Genomic DNA, 18,125 nt, shown 5'->3' on the forward strand with positions numbered 1-18,125 from the left:
GCTTTCTTTTTTGCTGGTTTGTGGCTTTTTGTTGGTTTTGGGAGGTTTTTTTAAGAAATCATTCCAATGTCTGATTACATTTCAGCGACTCAAAGAGCGTGTCTGCTGATGGAAGAGGTTTTTGACACCAAAGGAGCTAAGATGCAGTTTGGGCATGCAGCCCTCACACACCGTATAAGAAACACGGCAATATATAGCATGCATCTATCTGCCACTTGCTTTATGCCTTTTTAATGGCTTCCCTCCAGGATTTCTGATCTGACAGCTGAAAACAAACTTTATTTTCATCAGGGGAATGAGGGGAGACTTCCTACACTTTCTCAGGAGCCCAGGTGGGCCCCAATCACCAGACATCACACCAGGTACCTACTTGCCCCTTAGACTTTACCAGCCACACTGAGAAATATCCATATGACAGATGCTACAGCCACATCTAAAAATGCTGGCATCTAAAAGAGAGTTTGCATGCACTTGACCCATAAAACACCATCTCGGACAGGCTTTGTACCAGCATGGATTGGAAATTATTAGGCCATGACCCTGTAAAGAAAAATGTCTGGCCTATGGTCTACTTTAGTTAATTAGCTGGCCTGGGGGAAGCTGCATGTGAATTTGGGGTGGAAAACCCAAAACATTCCATTTACTTTCATTTTTAGCAACTTTTCTGGCCAATATCAGTGACTGCTTACACAGGCATTATCGTTACACCTGGATTTAAGCAGGAGGGAGCTAAAGCATCCAGACAGCACATTTATTTCAGTGAAAGCAACAGAGTGATCATGGATGCACCGTATGCAGCTGCACACACAGGACTCCAGGACTTTGGTGGGAATTTCAAATTACACGTGCTGAAGAGACACTCTGGATAAGAGGACTCTGAATCTGGTAGGGAATAACCCTTCGCTTCCCTGGGTTTGGCAGCAGCGTACTTCTTCCAAAATTAAGACAAATCTGTGTGTGCAAAACTTAGTAGGTTGTTTTTTTTTTTTTGAGGCATTTCTTTTTCTCCCAAGCAACACCAGTTTTTGGCAAAGGGTCAACATCCCGGCCAGCTTCAAAAACCTAAAATTCCAGAGAATCAACACATTTTGTAAGCGAAGAAATATTGCTAGGGCACCGCAGGTGGTTGTCTGAAATTGCAAGTAATTAACTGCACTGCTACGACGTTGGGAAATAGCACGGTTGGAGGCTGTTTCTCCTGGCTCTGACCTGAACACTGCTCGCAATTTGCCCTCGCCTGGGATTTTTTGAGACAGCTAAGGAAATGCCTACACGCTCCTGGGCAGGCAGCTGTGAGTTTAGCTGGTGGGGCACAAGGTGATTTCAATACAGAAGACATTTAGATTTAGGAGCTTTCCTTGGGCTCAGCGTTGTACCAATGTGGATGCTGTAGTGGAACTGCCTGTTTTGCCTCTGGTATTATATGACTTTTAAGGCTTCTTTTGCTCTCTACACACACGAAGCATCACTAAGATGCATTTTACAGGAATTCACTAGGCTTTGGTGCAGCCTGCTTCAGACTACAAAGCACACGGACATCAATCCACCGGCAAGATGCATTTGCAGAGATGTTCATGGGGTGGTATGAGCCAGAACAGCCCCAGTGACTCAAGAGAGCTACTCTGGCTCGAGATACTCAGGGTGATGCTCTGCAGCGAACAGCATCGTGGTCTTACAATAATAACAAGCAGACTTCCTTCAGAGGAAACCTGCAAATCACCGTGAAGGAATACGAACCCTTGGGAGGTGTGAGATTGACTCCGTTTTTAAGGCACCACTGTATTGGCAAGATCCCTAAGGAATCCGCATGGCAAAGCATTGAGATTTTGCTGGGTTCAGGTCTCAAGTCATCAATGGTCACTTGTAAATAATGATTGTTAAAAACCTAAGGGGTGAAAAAGAACAAAACAAAATCAGAAGTTAAATTTCCTGTAACATTAGGTAACGTGGAAAGGTGAAACAGCCAGGCCCTGGAATCAAACTACTCCTGAAAATAACCTGCTCTCACCTAACGCTTCTCATCAAAGTGTTTCTACCAAAGAGATCAAAGTTTGAGTCTTAGAGATTGGTAAACTGAGGCAAGGGAAAGTCCTGGGGTTCAGGGTCACTCAGTGTGCCCAAAGCTGAGCAGGGACTGGAGGCGATCCTGGAGACCCCACAGCCCTCCTCTCTCTTGCCTTTGAGAGTGTAGATTAAATATCCAGGTACTGCCTCCATCCAGCTGTTTTATTTCAAAAGGTTTCCCAGATGTGCAAGGAAAATACATAAGCATGGAGGGGAGACAGAGATAAAAGAGGGATTCCTTTTTTTTTTGCATGGAAGTGGTAGATGGACATGCTTATCCCCATTAGATCTAAATGCATATAGTCAGCTGGTGATGCTTGTCGGAAAGAAACAAATCATTAATTAGGAATATCCACAGATTTTAAACATATTTCTTAATGTGTTCTCCAGCCAATGAAGTACCACTCTTGAGTTTTCCTAAATGTGGTGGAAATCAGCAAGAGGTTCCTAATCAGGCTCTTTTCATCCCTCCCTTCTGGGAGCTCACCGTGGTCACTGATGCAGGACAGATATGAAATGGCTCCCTCACATTCACCACCTCCAGCTTCATGCCCACAGCGAAGAAGTGGTTTCGCAAATCAGCATGGTCCTGGGGGAAGAGACAGGGAAGAGGAACACAGTGTGTCAGCGCCATCCACCAAGGAGGGGTTGATACATTTGAAAATCTATTTTAAATGTGGGTTTTGTCACTTAGCTGATTACCAGATTGACTTCCAGCTCCAACTGGGCACTCCTGGTCCTATGTTCTTTTCATGCCAACCCGATCACAGAAGGAGAGGGGACAGCCTCGCTCCTAGAGGACAGGATGGGCAGGACCAAGCCCATCATATCTAAAGCACAATGTGCATCCATCTCAGCAGCAGCACCTAACTTGAACTCAGTCAACAAGGAGATCGCGCTCACTAAAATGAGGACCTGTCTGAGAAATGGCTACTTGAAAATCTCCCCTGGGCAGAACCTCTTCACCTCTGACAGCCACTACCGTCTGAGAGCAACCAAAGGTCCAGAGGTGTCAGGACTCAACTTGAGGTCCTCCAGGGTAACGTACAGAATGGGTGCCAACAGCTCAGGATGGCCCTGATTTACCCTGATGGATGTCCAGCTCCTGCAGGCCACCAAAATAAGGACCTGGGCTGGTTTCCATGTACTGCAAGATGGCAAGGTCTTTTCTCCAGCCAGGAGACTAGAGGTGGACTAAGGCCCAGACAATGAACTCGGACCCAAAATGTGGGCAACAAGAGAACATGTTGGTGGGAAACATGTAACTGTGTTGAAGTATATGCCCACCACAACACTTTCACCCAGGATCAAACCTGGCTGCACCCACAGGGGCAGCTTTGGGGATGGCAGCAGGATGCAGTCCCGAAACTCAGAAGCAACCCAGGTTCAACTCCCTGATTTGCCACCAGTTTAGTGTTTAACATCTATCAAATTAGTCCATCTCTCATGATCCCTGCCTAATAGGTGTACAAGTTGGCATCCTAATTCCAGAGTAATTACCATATTTTGTGTTCATTCAATAAAAATGTCCTACAGTATTTCTAAACCATCTGTGCATTAGCTAATACAAGCATAAAAAAAGATGTTATATTTAACACACACATACAAACGACTCCAAAATACATGCAGAAAGCTTGCTATCTAATAAGTGGTTAGCAATGTCATTCCCATCTACATTCATTGCTACATGTTGTATTCTTGTTCTAAAATGATTTTCTATTGATCCGAAGTTGTATGCCATTGTGCTTTCTTTTCCCAAGAACTGCCTTCACTTGTAGACTTAACAACTTCTATTTTGGGATCTTGCATTCCTGCTGCCATTAGAGATAAGGATTTTTACAAGCCCCAACCACGGCCAATTGTTGTTTTCATCTTACCAACCTGCAATGTTACGGAGCCTTTTATGTGAGAACCAAAAAGCAAAAAAACATCGTAATGGATTTAGTCTCACAGCAGGAGAAGTATATGCTGATGGGGAAACTGAGGAAGATTTACCAATAATGGCCCAAAGCCCAGTGAACTAATGGCTGGAGAAGCAGCAGACATTCAAGAGTTTGGGCGTCCTGCAGTGTAGCATAACCATCAGCCATACTTGCACTTGCTGGCGGTCACTGCCGTATCACTAAAGCCCAGAGAGACAGGAGACCCATTTCTAGCAGCTTTACACAGAGAATGGTTCGTCGAATAGAAGTCTGAACCGGGGAAGAGAATCTGGCTCTTTGTACATAGAGGTTGCATCGTACCAGGGATGCATCGGACAGACAGGTTATCAAGATTGCCATCTTTACTACTGAAAAGGCTTCCGCTGGGAAAAGATGACGGCTGTAAAAATCAGACCTCGCCAGCACTGAACTTCAAATCTCCAAAGGCAAAAAGCATCTGGACTGGAGGGCTGCCTCCTCCTGCATGAGGATCCACACCCGGCGTCTCTCAATCCCTAGGGTGAGGTTGTAAAAAGGCAACTTTGCAAAATGTACATCTGGAAGTAAGCTTACACTGCAGCATCTTCCCATCAAAAGCTCCAGGATTCAATTCACGCTCGTACCCAGCTTCAATACATAACAAGCCAAGATCCACCAAAGTACGTAATCATGTTTATCTTTAAACATGCAAGTAGTTTCATCAACTTTAAGTGATTTGTTGACTGAGACCAAAATATATCGAGACCAAACCATATTGCTTCTCATTTTTATTTGAATCTGTTTCTTTAGTTCTTCTCCTTCTATTTGTTTTGGCCTTTTTCAAAGGGAAAAAAAATCAGGTGTGGGGGGGGAAGCTAAAAACATTTAAAGCTATTTTACTTCAAAAGTATATCCCCTTTTCTCCACACACTATGTACCTTAGGATCAAATCTCCCTTCTCATTCAGCATAGCATGCAAATATCTTCCCCATTAAATTAATAGCAAGAGTGAACTCGCAAGGGGAGTTCGTGGGATCTCAGACATGTCTCCCTTTTGAGGGTCCAAATCCTCTTTGAAGCAGGAACGTACATTTGTTTGGAGAAGGGCTGCGGAAGTAAAAAGCTTGTCTGTGTTAAATGTCATTTTTGAGACAGAAAAGCTTTCATGGAGAAAAAGCCTTTGTATTGTACCTCTCTGGCAAATGGTCAGGGTCTGGATATTTGATCTCTCTCGTATATTTGCTAAAGAGAGGCATCAAAATTTACTGAAGCAGCCTTAGATTTTTGCAGCCACAAAAGGAAAAAAAAAGATCCTGATGCCGTTCTCTGGTTCCAGTGCTAGAGCTGCCTCAGCCAGCAGGGAATTACTTAGGATTTGGCATATGCTCCTCTTCAAAACTCCAATTAATTTACATAATTTCTAAGAATAGGTTCAACAGAAGTGAAGGCAAAGCTTTTAATTAGTATTAGACTCAAAGTGATACACTGGATAATGAACTGCACTCTCCTCCCTTTATTCACATTGACGGGAAAGATGCCTGTTAAATAAAAGCAGCTACAAGAAGAGGACTGGAGGAGTGAGACGTTCCCCTGGTCCCCGCCAGGCTCCGCAGCCGAGCAAAAGAAATGCCTGAAATGATTACGGGTGGCAGAATCCAACCCTTTACCGCTATTTCACGGTGTTCAAAGCCACCTATGAGGATGTCACCAGCCATTATTTTCTAGCAACTTCTCCAAGTGAGTTTCAATTTTCCTTGAAATGGAGATGAATAGGCAGAATATTTTTGACCAGTTGGAGCATTTTATAGCCTTGTGCATGGTGAACCTTTACTCCTACTGGCGGGCAATGCTTCCCAGGAGCAGCCCCCACTGACCACATGGATTTACACCAGCAGATTGCCTGTCCCGGGGTTCACAAGCCCTGAGTGGGTGATGGAAATACCCTCTGACTGCTGGAGAGCAGCTAAGGATCGACAATCCACAAGGATGCAGAAGAGTCCCTTACAGCGAAGTGAAAAATCATACCACGGAAAGTACAATGAATTAACGCCGTACGAGCACCACAGTCGCTCATTCGAAGGGTCACAATCTCTAACATGATGGATTACAGCCTGCGACGGTGCTCACGGGTAATGAATGGAAAATTGCATAACCCTCCGCTGAATGAACGTCTGTCACTTACAGCCCAAACCCACTGGCAAAAGCCAGGGCTGTCACAGCTCTCACTACAAACCCCAAGAAGCAATTAAACCCAGCCCCACACTCACAGTTTTAGAGCAGTATGCATTTGCAAATTTGCTAGCGTGCACAGGCTGCGACCCTCCGGGCCACCTGAAAGACAGCCCCGCTTTGATACGCATCTGCATCATTATCTCCATCTCCGTACGGCATGTGTTTCTGCAACGCTTCTGCAAAAATACTGATGGGCTTTGCAACACTTCACTGCAACCAGCATCACCTGCAGGGCTGAAAGCTGAAACATCTGAAGGTCAAACAACAGGCCAACAATGGTGCTGGGAGGAGAACCAGGCTCCTAACTCCCAACCCTCTTCTTTAGGTACTGAGATAGCCGCATAATTTTCTCCTTCATAGCTAATGAGCCACTAGCAGTGCAGGTTTCAAAAATGTCAGGTGACTTGGGAGCCTAAATGTCATTCCAACAGAGACCCACAAACAGATTTACAAAAGTATTCAGACTCTTAAGGATGCAGACAGGCTTTAGGGAAGTACCTGTGCGGGTGACATGCTTAAGTCCTAATAATAACGTCACTAAGCATTGGCTTTAGGTCTTGAATTCAAAAAGATATACTTCAAAACCATCGTAGTAATTTGCCCTTTCTGGTGCCTAAATACCTTGCTAAATCTGGCTTCTGAGTATTTCTACTCAACAAATGTCATCTAAGTGTAAATAAACTCAAATTTGTCCATGTCACAGCAATGTTCTGGCCACCAAAGGGTGGAGCTCAGGTCATTTTACAGTGCACTGGGTAATGCAGATAGAGCCGGGGGACTTGGCTAAGCTGCTTTTGCCCGTGACGTTCAGGGAAGCCGTGCTATGGGCTGGTTGCTCTAGCTGTGTCCACAAATCCAAGGAAGGGCATCGCCTTCAGATTGTGAAATGCTCATTTTTAGCCCATTCTGCTCAAGATACAATACTGGAGTCATCTCATTTTAAACCCAGCAGCTTACACAGTGTGTAAATAAGAGGAAAAGGCTCTAATTTGAACTCTCATTTTCAAATACCCTGAAAGTCAGGGCTCTTTTGGTCCAGGATAGTCAGATTCACACCAATTATAAGACTGCAACTTTGTGCAAAATTCAGAACTAAGTCTGAATGCTGAAAAGTTGCAAAGTTGAGAGGCTGATTAGAAACACTGGGCACTCAATATACGATAGACCTGAACCTCCTTTAATCCTCACCAACTGTAACAGTGTGAAATGCTATTGCCTTCAGTCACATCTCTCCTGGTGTACCCTACTAAAAGACGCAGAAGAAGTGGGCCCCATCTGGTATGACTGGAAACATATTATTTGATGCAGTTTTTGTCTTCAAAGAAATCGCTTCCCCCAGTGTTTTCCCTAATTCTCCAAGAAACTGGCTGCTTCTAATAGCCTAATTTTAATCACAAAGCTCACGTGTGGTAACCAGTCACATACACAGTAATAGCAGTGGTTAAACCGCCTCTACAGGAATCTGGCATTTGTTTTTTAATTGAGGGAAAAAAAAAAATAAAGAAAGAAACCCTCCCAAATGCAATCCTCTGCATTATTTGCAGATGAATCAGCCTTGTTTGTAATTCATCAACTTCCTTTGCTAAACACGGAGCAATTTTCCCTAAAGACACACTCTCTGCAGGGAGACAAAAATCCCCCGGTAAGACACAACACGAGCAAATTGTACCTCGGTTTGACAAGTGCAGTCACAGGAAGACCAAAATGTAGAGATGTGGGGTGGGATGAAGAGGAAAGGTTGCCGGGAAGGAGGCTTTAGAGATACTGTGACCCTGAAGTAATGAGCACGAGAGCCAGCTACAAACTGCACCTACTGAAGAGCCCCTTAAAAACTGCAGATGCTTCTGCCTAGGATCGAATTTAGCCCTACAGATTTTAAGCTCCTCTTGTTGAATAAAAAATAGTTACCATAGAAACAGCAACATCGCAGAGTAGCCGGTCTAAATCCAAATACACCTTCTCCGTATGGCTCGGCCCGCCGCAGATGGCATTAGGGCAAAGATCCCCTCCTACGCAGCGCCTGCTTTGATTTGCCTGGGCGGTGGAAGCACGGGCAGCAGAGGTAAAAGAGACAGATATGCATCCACTCAAGGGGTTTTGTGTTTGTTTGTTGGGGGTTTTTTTTAACGTCTTACAGCATTCAGGACTGCCACACCACTCCACAAGCATTCTCTAACGAATCCTTGTTGCATGGGTCACACGCATGGGTCCCATTTCACAGGTGGGAAAGTCAAGTGGAAAGGAAAACACAGGTGGGAACACCAACTTGAGTGCTCAAAATGAAACCATCAGTGTCTCTTTTCACACCCCTAAATAAGTATCTCAGCTGTGAAGAGGGACTGAGTCCTCATAGGCACTTGTTTGGAGCGAGTCTGCCCTCAGTAACGTCATGGCAGTAATCGCTACTGAGAAATCAATGGGAATTCTTTAGAGGATCAGAACAAATTCAGTGTACGCTGTGGGCTGCAACCACCCTGCAAAACAGCTATGGACCAGAGCTGTCTTTTGCTTTCTTTGAGAAAAATCATCCAACTTTAGATAGTATCTTTTAGGTATGACCCACCCCCTACATGGGAGCAGACTCTGGTTGTAGGTGCACATTAGCCCCTCTCATGGAAAACACTGCCATGCCCAAGGATGCGGGAGGCAAGAGCTCAGGTTGTCATGCACAAACTCCCCCAGACCGAGCCTGGATGCACTAAGTAAACTGGATCAGGCCCTTCTGCTAACCTCTCACCATCCTGAGAGACCTCGGCATGTAGTGGAGAAAGAAAACCACATGTGCTAAACATACAGCCAGAGGGACGAGGAAGGGTAAGGGACCCGGTTCCCACTCAGCCCATCTGCTTTGCTTGAACTGTCTCCGGCATTTCTCTTCCAACCCTGACTTTCATACGGTGCTGCCTCCAACCAGACCCTTGGGACATCTCAGACAGGGCTTGGCTTCATTCACCTCCTTGGATTGCTCTCTTCACCCGCTTCCTTGCAAAGCCCATGGTCAGGAGGGAGCTGTAGAGAGGTTAAAACTTCTCCCTGGTCCACAGAGGGACCAACAGACTCCATCTCACCTGAGTGGCACCTTTGATATCGGAGACATCCTTGCTCCCAAGAGCTGCAAAGGCAGCTACGTTTGCAAGGACCTTAGCGGAATATTCCTAATGATGGTTATTAGGTCTTACAAAGATAAATGGGTTTAACACGCTGAGATGGGAATGGGTCAAAAGGCAGCCAAACAATAGAGGGATCAGGATGCTGTGGACGTCTCCCAGCCAGGCAAATAGCAGTCAGGGAGAAGGGCTGGTGAGTGCTACGGATGGGAAAGAACAGATGGAGTATAAATAATCTGGCAGCCTGCAAACAACATGGCGACTCACGGGTTATTAAAGCACAGCGTGCGCAACGAGGGCCGGCCAAGCCATCAGTGCATGAAGGGGCTGGGGATTGCTTATGTTGGGATTTGGCTTCCAAGTGAAACCAAAAGCACGTCCATTTTAAACTACTGCATCAGCACGTGCCCATCTATTAGGGGGGCTGAAGACAGAAAAACCCTGTTGGACTTCAAGTCTATTCATCCACTCAGGTCAGGATTGTCTCTGAGCAGAAAGTAACCCTTGGGTTTCTCTATCTTACACTTAAACTCCTTCAGAATACCAAATAATGGAAGAAAACACTCTAAAACACCCAAAGGGTTTATTAACTTTTGAGACACGTTGTCCTCCTTTTTAAAAAAAAAAAAAAAAAAAAAAAAAAATCAAAGTCTTGGAGAAATAGTCCATCTTACTCATATAATTAAAATGCACAATTCATCTGATGGAAAAATTGTATTTTAGAGCGGGGAAGGAGTCCTGTTTAATATTTGTCTTCATACTTTTGAGTTTAGAACTAGAACCACCACTCTGTCCTGAATTTCAGGGGGCAGCTCTTGCCTGGGTGATGGGTGGTCCCTCCATCACTCTCCTTAGGAGAGACTTGTCCCAACTCATTCCCTCCACATCATTAGTCTTACCATTAATTAATACTATTACTGATTAAAGGAAACATCCAAAAGCTCCAGTTAGAAATAGGGGCACACTGGGCTGGGCAGAGTGTAGAGCTTTTTTTGCCAGAGACACAACAATTTCGAGCTGGAAAAAAGCGACGACAGCTTTAGGAAAGGAGGACCAGAAGGGTGGAGACAAGAGGAATGGGACCAAAGGCTATAAATTAGGAACTGCCACCTGTCTTAGCTAACACCTCTCCCTCCTAAGCCTCTGTGCTCTTCGAGCAGTTTAACAGAGTTTGGGTTAGGGATGCGGCTGGTGATACCTCTATCCAAGCCAGTCATCAGGACCCACTTTATAGCAATCGGAGGGAATTGGGAATAGGATGCCCATATGCAACATCTATGGAGAGATGATGAGCACCCCAAATCCTGGGTAGGATATAGTTGCCCAAAGAGAAGTGTCTAGGGTGAGCTGAAAGACACCCAAGGATCCATGACATCCGCATGGGACCCACAGATACAGCACAGGAGACCAGGGGGAGCATACTGTGATGTCAGAGAAGATCCCCAGGACGCTATCTGCCTCTCTCTAGGAAACTAAATCCCATAATCTATGTCCAGCATTCATCTTAACCAAGCTACAGGGCTTTAACTCTAAAAAATGCATTGATTCATAAATATTAGGGCTAGAAGGTGCTGTGTTTGGAGTCTGGCTTTCTGATACAAGGCTCTCTCTTAGAGAGCACCAGCAATGCCATCACTGAAGCAAACCACTGATATTGTCACACTTAACTTGAAATCAGGCCCCACTAACAGTTCGACCACCCTTATTCATACCGAAAGCCCTGGCCATTTTCTCAGATGTCCTCTGAAGCCTAAGCCATCGTTTATGACCGGTACCTAGCCAAGCATGGGTGATCTCTACAGCACCCTGAAATCAGAGCAGAAACAGCAAAGGACACATCTCCTTGGGGTGTGGCCTTTCAGAAGGATTTGTTCTCCTAAACCATTCAAACACCCTTGAAAATCCTGTACGTATTTAGTTTTCTTTAAGGATCAACATGTTTTCTGGTAAGAACGGAATGACAAAATAGCGGGTATGTTGCAAAAAGCTTTTGTGAAGAAAAAAATTATACCAGGATGCGCAGTTTGCAAAACATTATGTTTAGTAGCTATATAATAGCAGCATTTTTTGGCAGTTGAACGTCACGTTCCTTCTCAAAGGATCCTAAAGCATTTTACAAACACTTTCAACATACAGCCAAGTGTAAAATAGCACCAGGAAGAAAAAAAAAAAAAAAAAGAAGATCCTGTTTGCAGCCTTCCCCCTGATTTTTGCAACCAGCTCATGTGGTCTGGTGGCTGGTGCCCTCTCTTTGGATGCCGAGAGGGGATCAGGGCTACGCTTTTGCAAAGGATTTTTGGATCTGCTGCCGAAGACCACCACACGCAAGTTCAGCTCTGCCACACTTCTGAGCGCTGATAATTCAGGCTCAAATCCATGGCTCATGAGGTCTCAGGCAGAACCCAACCCTATGACACCAAAACCACCGACAGCAACAACGGGCTGACAGACCCATAAGAGGAGCCACTTCTCGCACTACAAATGCGCATCTGCTTTCCCAGCACCACCGCCTGGGACCAGTTTGATGGCCCATGACTGACACTGCCCACAGTCGCGCGCAGCTCCAAGGACAACAATAATTTGAGTCGTAATCCAGCCAAATGTGCACACGCTCACCCTAGGGACCGCTCACGTCTGTAGAGCAAGCACACACTTTATGGTCTCCTCAGTGATGGATTTCTGTAGGGAAACGTGGAAAATGTGGAATATAATTGCTCGGTGTGCAGTTTACCATTTCCGCCAAAGTAAACATTTCCAGCTTTCCAGGAGATCTTTAACAGTTGCCAGCTGTCAAACCCTGTGTTTTATATCTCATCTAACACATGACAGTTACAGTAGCACGGAGCCCCAGGCACCATGTAGAGACATTATTTCCGTGCCGGGTTTGCAAAAAAATTTAAAAAAAAATTTAAAAAAAAAAAAAAAAGACATCCTTGGATTCAACACTTTTTGCTGGGATCTGGGATTCTCCTTGAAGGTCCCACACATAAATATTGGCTTATCTTGTAAGATCAGACAAGTGTACTCTCCATAGTCTCCTAAAGCCTCTCCTTAACTCATGTTTAAGTCATTACTAGAGGAAGACATGCTCACAGGCACGGACAAGTTCTCATATTTCTCTCCTTAATTAAGAGGCACAAGATGGGTTTTTTTCACCCTAAATGGGCAGAATAAAGTGATGCCCACACACAATTTATTCAGCCTCTTGCCCTCCCAGCACCAGAACCAGGGGCTTAGATAACACCGGACACTGAATTCAGCTCACCTTGTGCTCAGCTTTCACATTACAAATAAAGAAGCCTTATTGACCTAATCCTGCCTTTTTGTCACATTTGGCCCCAAAGTAACTCTCCTCTTGGACCATTCAAGCATTCCACTGTTTTGCATTGTCTTCCAAGAGGAACATCTTTGCAAGCTCCAACCGCATGGCACGGCAACTAGGATCTGCTGAATTTAAATTTATGACCCTCATGCAATAATTAAATAAGCGGGTATAAGTCTGGCATGCTGAGAAGAGGCAGCAAAACAGCTGTTAGTTATAAACTTTAAAAAAAAAAAAAAGGGTGTTTTATGAGCCTCATCAAAAACATTCTTCACTCTTTCACATAGACAGGAATAAAATTTACACATTAGGCATTCCCTATTGTGATTTAATCACTGCCCCACACAATGCATGTTTGATGTTGAAACTGCAAATGCAAACTTTAATAGAGTTGGTGGATTGAAACGTTGTATGAAATAAATGGCAAAGAATGAAAACTCTCTGCACGCCACTTCCATAACAACACGGGGCTTCTCAAACCCATGTTCGTGCCGAAGGCCAACGCACAAATCTTCCCACTTCTCCCAACCTAGCACAGCTTTCACATTGCAAGCAAATGAGCCACTGCCTGGGCCATTAGCAAAGCTTTCCCAAATTAATGTTGCTAATCCAAGTGCATCTCAGCTGGGCGAGGAGCCTGGATTCCTCATGGGAAGCTGCTGCCACGTCCCTGCAGAAAGGGTGAAGGTGGCACCAGGGTTTCGTGGCATGTCAGCCAGGATGGGGCATGGTGGGTGCCTTCTTCCGATTGCATAGGTGTTTTGGGGTATCCCAGTGAAATGTTGCTTATGGGCAGGGAAAGAACCCAGAGGGTCTCCAGGCTGGATGAGCCAGGAACGGTGGTGAGGAGGGCACCGTGGTCCACCAGGTCCCCAAGCAGGAGGTGACACCGGAGACAGGGCACACACCTCCCTGAGCATCCCCTCGCACCCATGGCCACACTGCCCATCGCACCGCAGCAAGGATGTAACTGTTAGAAACCAGACGGGCACAGCTAGAAATCAGGATTATCTGGAGCCGTCGTGATTAACAGCAGTGAAGATTTGGACGGGAAATTAAAGCTGGTGCCTCAGGGCTGAAGCACATCTCTATTAAAAAACAGAATGAGGGGAAAAAAAAGAAGACGTGGGAGCAAAATTATCTTCCACTTCCACTATAGGTCCCTGAAGGAGGTTTTTCTGCCTTGTGGCTCATGATCAGCTGAAAATTTTGGTGCAGGGCTCACAGAAAGGTGGCTAGTTGATGGCAACTTTCATATTCGTAGCCCTGCATCTTCACGGTTGTATACGACGCCTTTGCACAGGTCTGACAGAATAAGACACATTAAAAATAACGTTGGAGAAATCAGTGCTGATCACCCCTAGCCCCTATAAAACACTGACCACAAGAAATTAGTTCTCAGAATGGAAAGTCCGCACATAAAACTGCATTTTATACAAACATCTCACTTGTGACCTTTCACGGTGATGTATTAGAGCAACGGCCTTTCCTGCAAAAGTGTAACATAAGCCACTAAACACTGCATGATATTTATTCATCGTGGGTTCTGTAAGTGAAGGAAAAACGTGCATCTTTTACCTTGAACACTTCCATTGGAAGAGGAAAATTTGCTGCATCATTAAGGGATTTTTCCAGAGCGCATTTCCACTCAGATATAGTCTTCAGAGAATAGATATCTAAAGCGATGACAACAGAAAAAACAACAAAACCAAGAGGTGACTGTTTGGGGATCAAACTTTTTTGAAAGACTTAAATACCTATGTCATAAAAATGGATAGTACAAGTGAAAAGAACAGTGTGTATATTCCAAGCTGTACCGCGTGGATAAATTCAACACAAAAGCAACTAGCAGGGGCACATTTGAGGAAGATTGTGTTTTATATCCTGGAGTAAAACCCAGAAAAATACACGTCCTTCATTTTCTGCTGAAGAAACAAGAATCGTACTATCTCATTACTTGAAAATAACAAAAACTCTCCTTTGATTTTCAATTCTCAAAATACCTCGTTTTCCAGTTTGAGGAGCCTCAGGTCTTCAGCCAATATTAGTTACATTTGAACAAAGGCAGAAATATCTTTACCAAGGCTTCTGTTCATTGGAAAGTCTTTTTATTATTTATTTTTTTATTGCATGCTTGAGGTTTTTTTGCGGTGGGTGGGGGTAGGTGTGGGAAGGAACATTTCAGCTCGATCTCTACCTAGACTCATTTGATGGTACCACACTCAAACCAGATTATCGCACCAATTCAAAGACTCACACTTACAAATTTTCACCATTATACTTTTAGGCAACATCTTTGTCAGATTCACATTGCTTTCATAGAGTTTCTTTAAATAGGTTTAATATTATTAAATCATTGTATTAACAAGCCCTTTATGGTTCAGTGCAGTGAAATGCCTATGAATCACCAAAGGAAACAATGTAGGAAACAATACCATGATGAAGAACATTATATTGGATTTACTTCTGCCCTAGAAAACATATTGTTATCCTGCACATAACAACTTCTTGCAGAACATTCACATCAAGGTCTTAAAGAGACAAGACAGGTAGATAGATTGCAGCAATCATTAAAAGGGATATGACCATTTACTCAATAATAAACTTGAACCTTGATACAGAGTGAACAGTATGAAGCTCTTCTTTTGTCAGTTTGGCTTCACACACACACACTTACATCACAGTTCAATTTGGCCCAATTTGCATTTAAATTCTGTACATCTAATAACCATATATATTTACTAGCTAGCAAAGATTTACTGCTGTATCTTACAATTCTGAAGGAGCAAATAAAAAATATATATAAAAAAAGAAATTGGCAAGCACTGTTTTCACCTAGCACTGATGGTACAAGAGAATTTTATGCTCTGACCTCAACAGATTTAAGACCTTATCAAAATAGGATTTGCAGAATCACTCACTGGAAGTGGATGTATTTATACTTCCACTATATCAAACCTCGCTACTTCAGAACAGACATCAAGGATATGCATATGAATTTAAACACACTTAAAGGGAAATGTTAACCTTTCAGGGCTGTATTTTGAATTCCTCAACTGTCTGTTTATTAATGGGAATATACATTTCAAGTCGTTGTTTACAGCACGTGCAGCAGTCACAAGAATTAAAAAGTGCATTCTTTATCTAATTGTTCATTATTTCATAGCCCCGTTGCTCCAGTTCTCCCTTACTTGGCAGAAGCTCTGATCAGCTTGAAGGGCAGGAGGGAAACGACTCACCTTGTTTCTTCCTTTTTGGCTTAAATGACGCCAAACAGGGAAATATTCAATACAACATGATTTTGCCCCAAGCTGCAGCCAGCCTGTTGTTTCAACTACCAGAAGTCTGAGTTTTGGAAAACCCTGCCGGATGCTCCCCTGCTCACCAGACAGCAAGCTGAAAACAGACCCTCGTTTTCTACCGTGATGGCAGTGAAGCATAGGAAAGAAGAAGGAAGTGGCATTTTGGGCAACTTTGCCCAAAATCAGTGAAAACAAGCAGCAACTTTTTTGGGCAGTGTCAACAAACTTTGAGAGATAAAGACAACTCCAATGGTTTCAATAACCAGCAAGTAGTATCATATGCACATTTAATTAGTGGCAGTTAGCTTATGCTGGCAAGTATATGGACACTAAATCGCACAGTTGAAAGAGCATAAAGCATTTTGTGTAAGTGATAGGGTTGCAGGTAATTGAACAAAGTGTACTGTGTCAATTTGTATTTAGGTTAACAAGGAATGAGTAATTAAAATGACTGCCAATTTGTCTTTAAATAGAAAGTAACATAAAATGAGACGATCTCCTCCTGCATAAGCAGTCGAGGCAAGATCATCGGCGGCTCTGTGTCAAGCAGCCTGTGCCAATTTGCACTAGCAAAGAGGTTTATTTTGGATTCAGATATACAGCTGAGGGGAAAACACGCTATGACCCCTTTGCCTCAGTTAAAAGGGCTCACGAGACACACAAAGCCCCTGAAAGTTGCCATTTGGAGAAGACAGCCAGGGTACTATTTCCTAAGGACCCTCTTGCACATTCTTGTACATCAAGCAGGCGCTAGGATGTGGACGGCTTCAGAAAAGAGACCCAAAATACTGTAGATGTTTGGATCCATGGGATCTCCTTTATATGAGATGCTCTGCATCTTGAACAACTGACCTCAAACTGCTGTGCAAGGTGAAACCCAACTCGGCAGGTCCCAGAGGTGGATCAACACAGGAAAATCACCGCCCAGACAAAAAGGGAAAAAAGGCTGAAGATGCATATGCAGCATCCAAGTCAAGGGTAGGCAAAGCACTCACAACCTGCAGAACCGATGTATAACTGAACATCCTCATTTGATAGCAATTGAACATGCAGCCTGATTTGGGAGGAGCTGCATGTCCTCAACATCTCTTCGGAGGAGATTCAGAACAGTTTTGATATACAGTCTAAGACTGATCCTGTTATCAATCAAGGAGTCACCACAACTGGCTTCAAATGTTCAAGTTAGACAACCAGGTCTGCGTTCGTTGCTTTCAACCACCCTGAGTGGAAAAAATAGGCTTATGAAGATGTCATTTCATCTGACCTATGTTAGACATGTCTTAGGCATCCCCTTTTCTCCACTGATCATAAAGAGAAAGCAATAGCTCATGCTGAACTGTCTTTTTGATGCCTACGCTACGGCAGGTGAATTTAATCCCTGATGTGTAAAAAGCCAACATACTGCCCACAGACCGTCTCTCTTTCCTAAGAAGGTCCGTCCTAGGTCTTTCACACAACAAAGGTCTTCCTAGTCCAAATCCTATTTACTACAGAAGCCACTAGGAAGGACGTAAGCAGGCAGGGATGTGTCCCTGGCACACTCTCCTGCCCTGAGGTCCTTAGGAAATTGCATCCTTTGACAGTTTGTGGTTTAGTAGCTTCATCCCTGAGTTTCTTTAGAGCTCTCTGCTGCCATCATCTCACCCTGACAACTCAATACTGCTTGCCTGCCTGCTTGCTCCCAGATTTCTTTTGCAGACTCTTTAATTTGAAAGAGATTCCCTAAGACCAGCCACTTGGCTTTTTCCCTCTTCTTCCTCTGGGTTAATGTGACACCACAACTGTCTCGTACGCTTTATTCATCCATTGTGCTTTATGAACGCGTTGATGTTAGGTGGACATCAAATGGCTGATATAGTCCACTATGTCAGAAGTGGAACAACCAGCATTCCTGCCTCCAGAAACAACTCAAGATTCCCATTTCTGACTGGCTACCTCCTGCAGTGCAGAGCCTGACAACTGGGTAGACCAGAAGGGGGGATGAAAGAAAGATCCCTGGGGGCATGTTCAGGAGAGGACTTGTGAGAAAATGGAAGAGTTCAGACCCAAAGGGTCTTTTCTCAGCAAACTCCTGTGAGACACAACTTTAGGAGATGTAAAGTAATGACCACCTATTTAAGTCAATGGAAGTCAGGAAGAAGATCTCGGGCATTGAATTCATTAATAACAACATTCACCAAAAAGTGAATGACCAGAG

The 18,125-nt window shown here is 44.1% G+C and overlaps 1 protein-coding gene across 2 annotated transcripts in view; it reads right to left on the reverse strand.

Moving 5' to 3' along the window:
• SFMBT2 (Scm like with four mbt domains 2) overlaps nucleotides 1-18,125 on the reverse strand; it is a 120,905-nt gene that overhangs the window by 44,594 nt on the left and 58,186 nt on the right. For both annotated transcript variants that reach the window (XM_076349015.1, XM_076349103.1), the window contains 3 exons: nucleotides 14,205-14,302; nucleotides 2,552-2,653; nucleotides 1,738-1,885 (listed from right to left, as the gene is read on the reverse strand). In XM_076349015.1, the coding sequence (XP_076205130.1) occupies nucleotides 1,738-1,885; nucleotides 2,552-2,653; nucleotides 14,205-14,302 (348 nt within the window). The remainder of the gene's footprint in view (nucleotides 1-1,737; nucleotides 1,886-2,551; nucleotides 2,654-14,204; nucleotides 14,303-18,125) is intronic.

Source organism: Aptenodytes patagonicus, chromosome 1 (assembly GCF_965638725.1).
Source record: "Aptenodytes patagonicus chromosome 1, bAptPat1.pri.cur, whole genome shotgun sequence".
Lineage (NCBI taxonomy): Eukaryota > Metazoa > Chordata > Aves > Sphenisciformes > Spheniscidae > Aptenodytes > Aptenodytes patagonicus.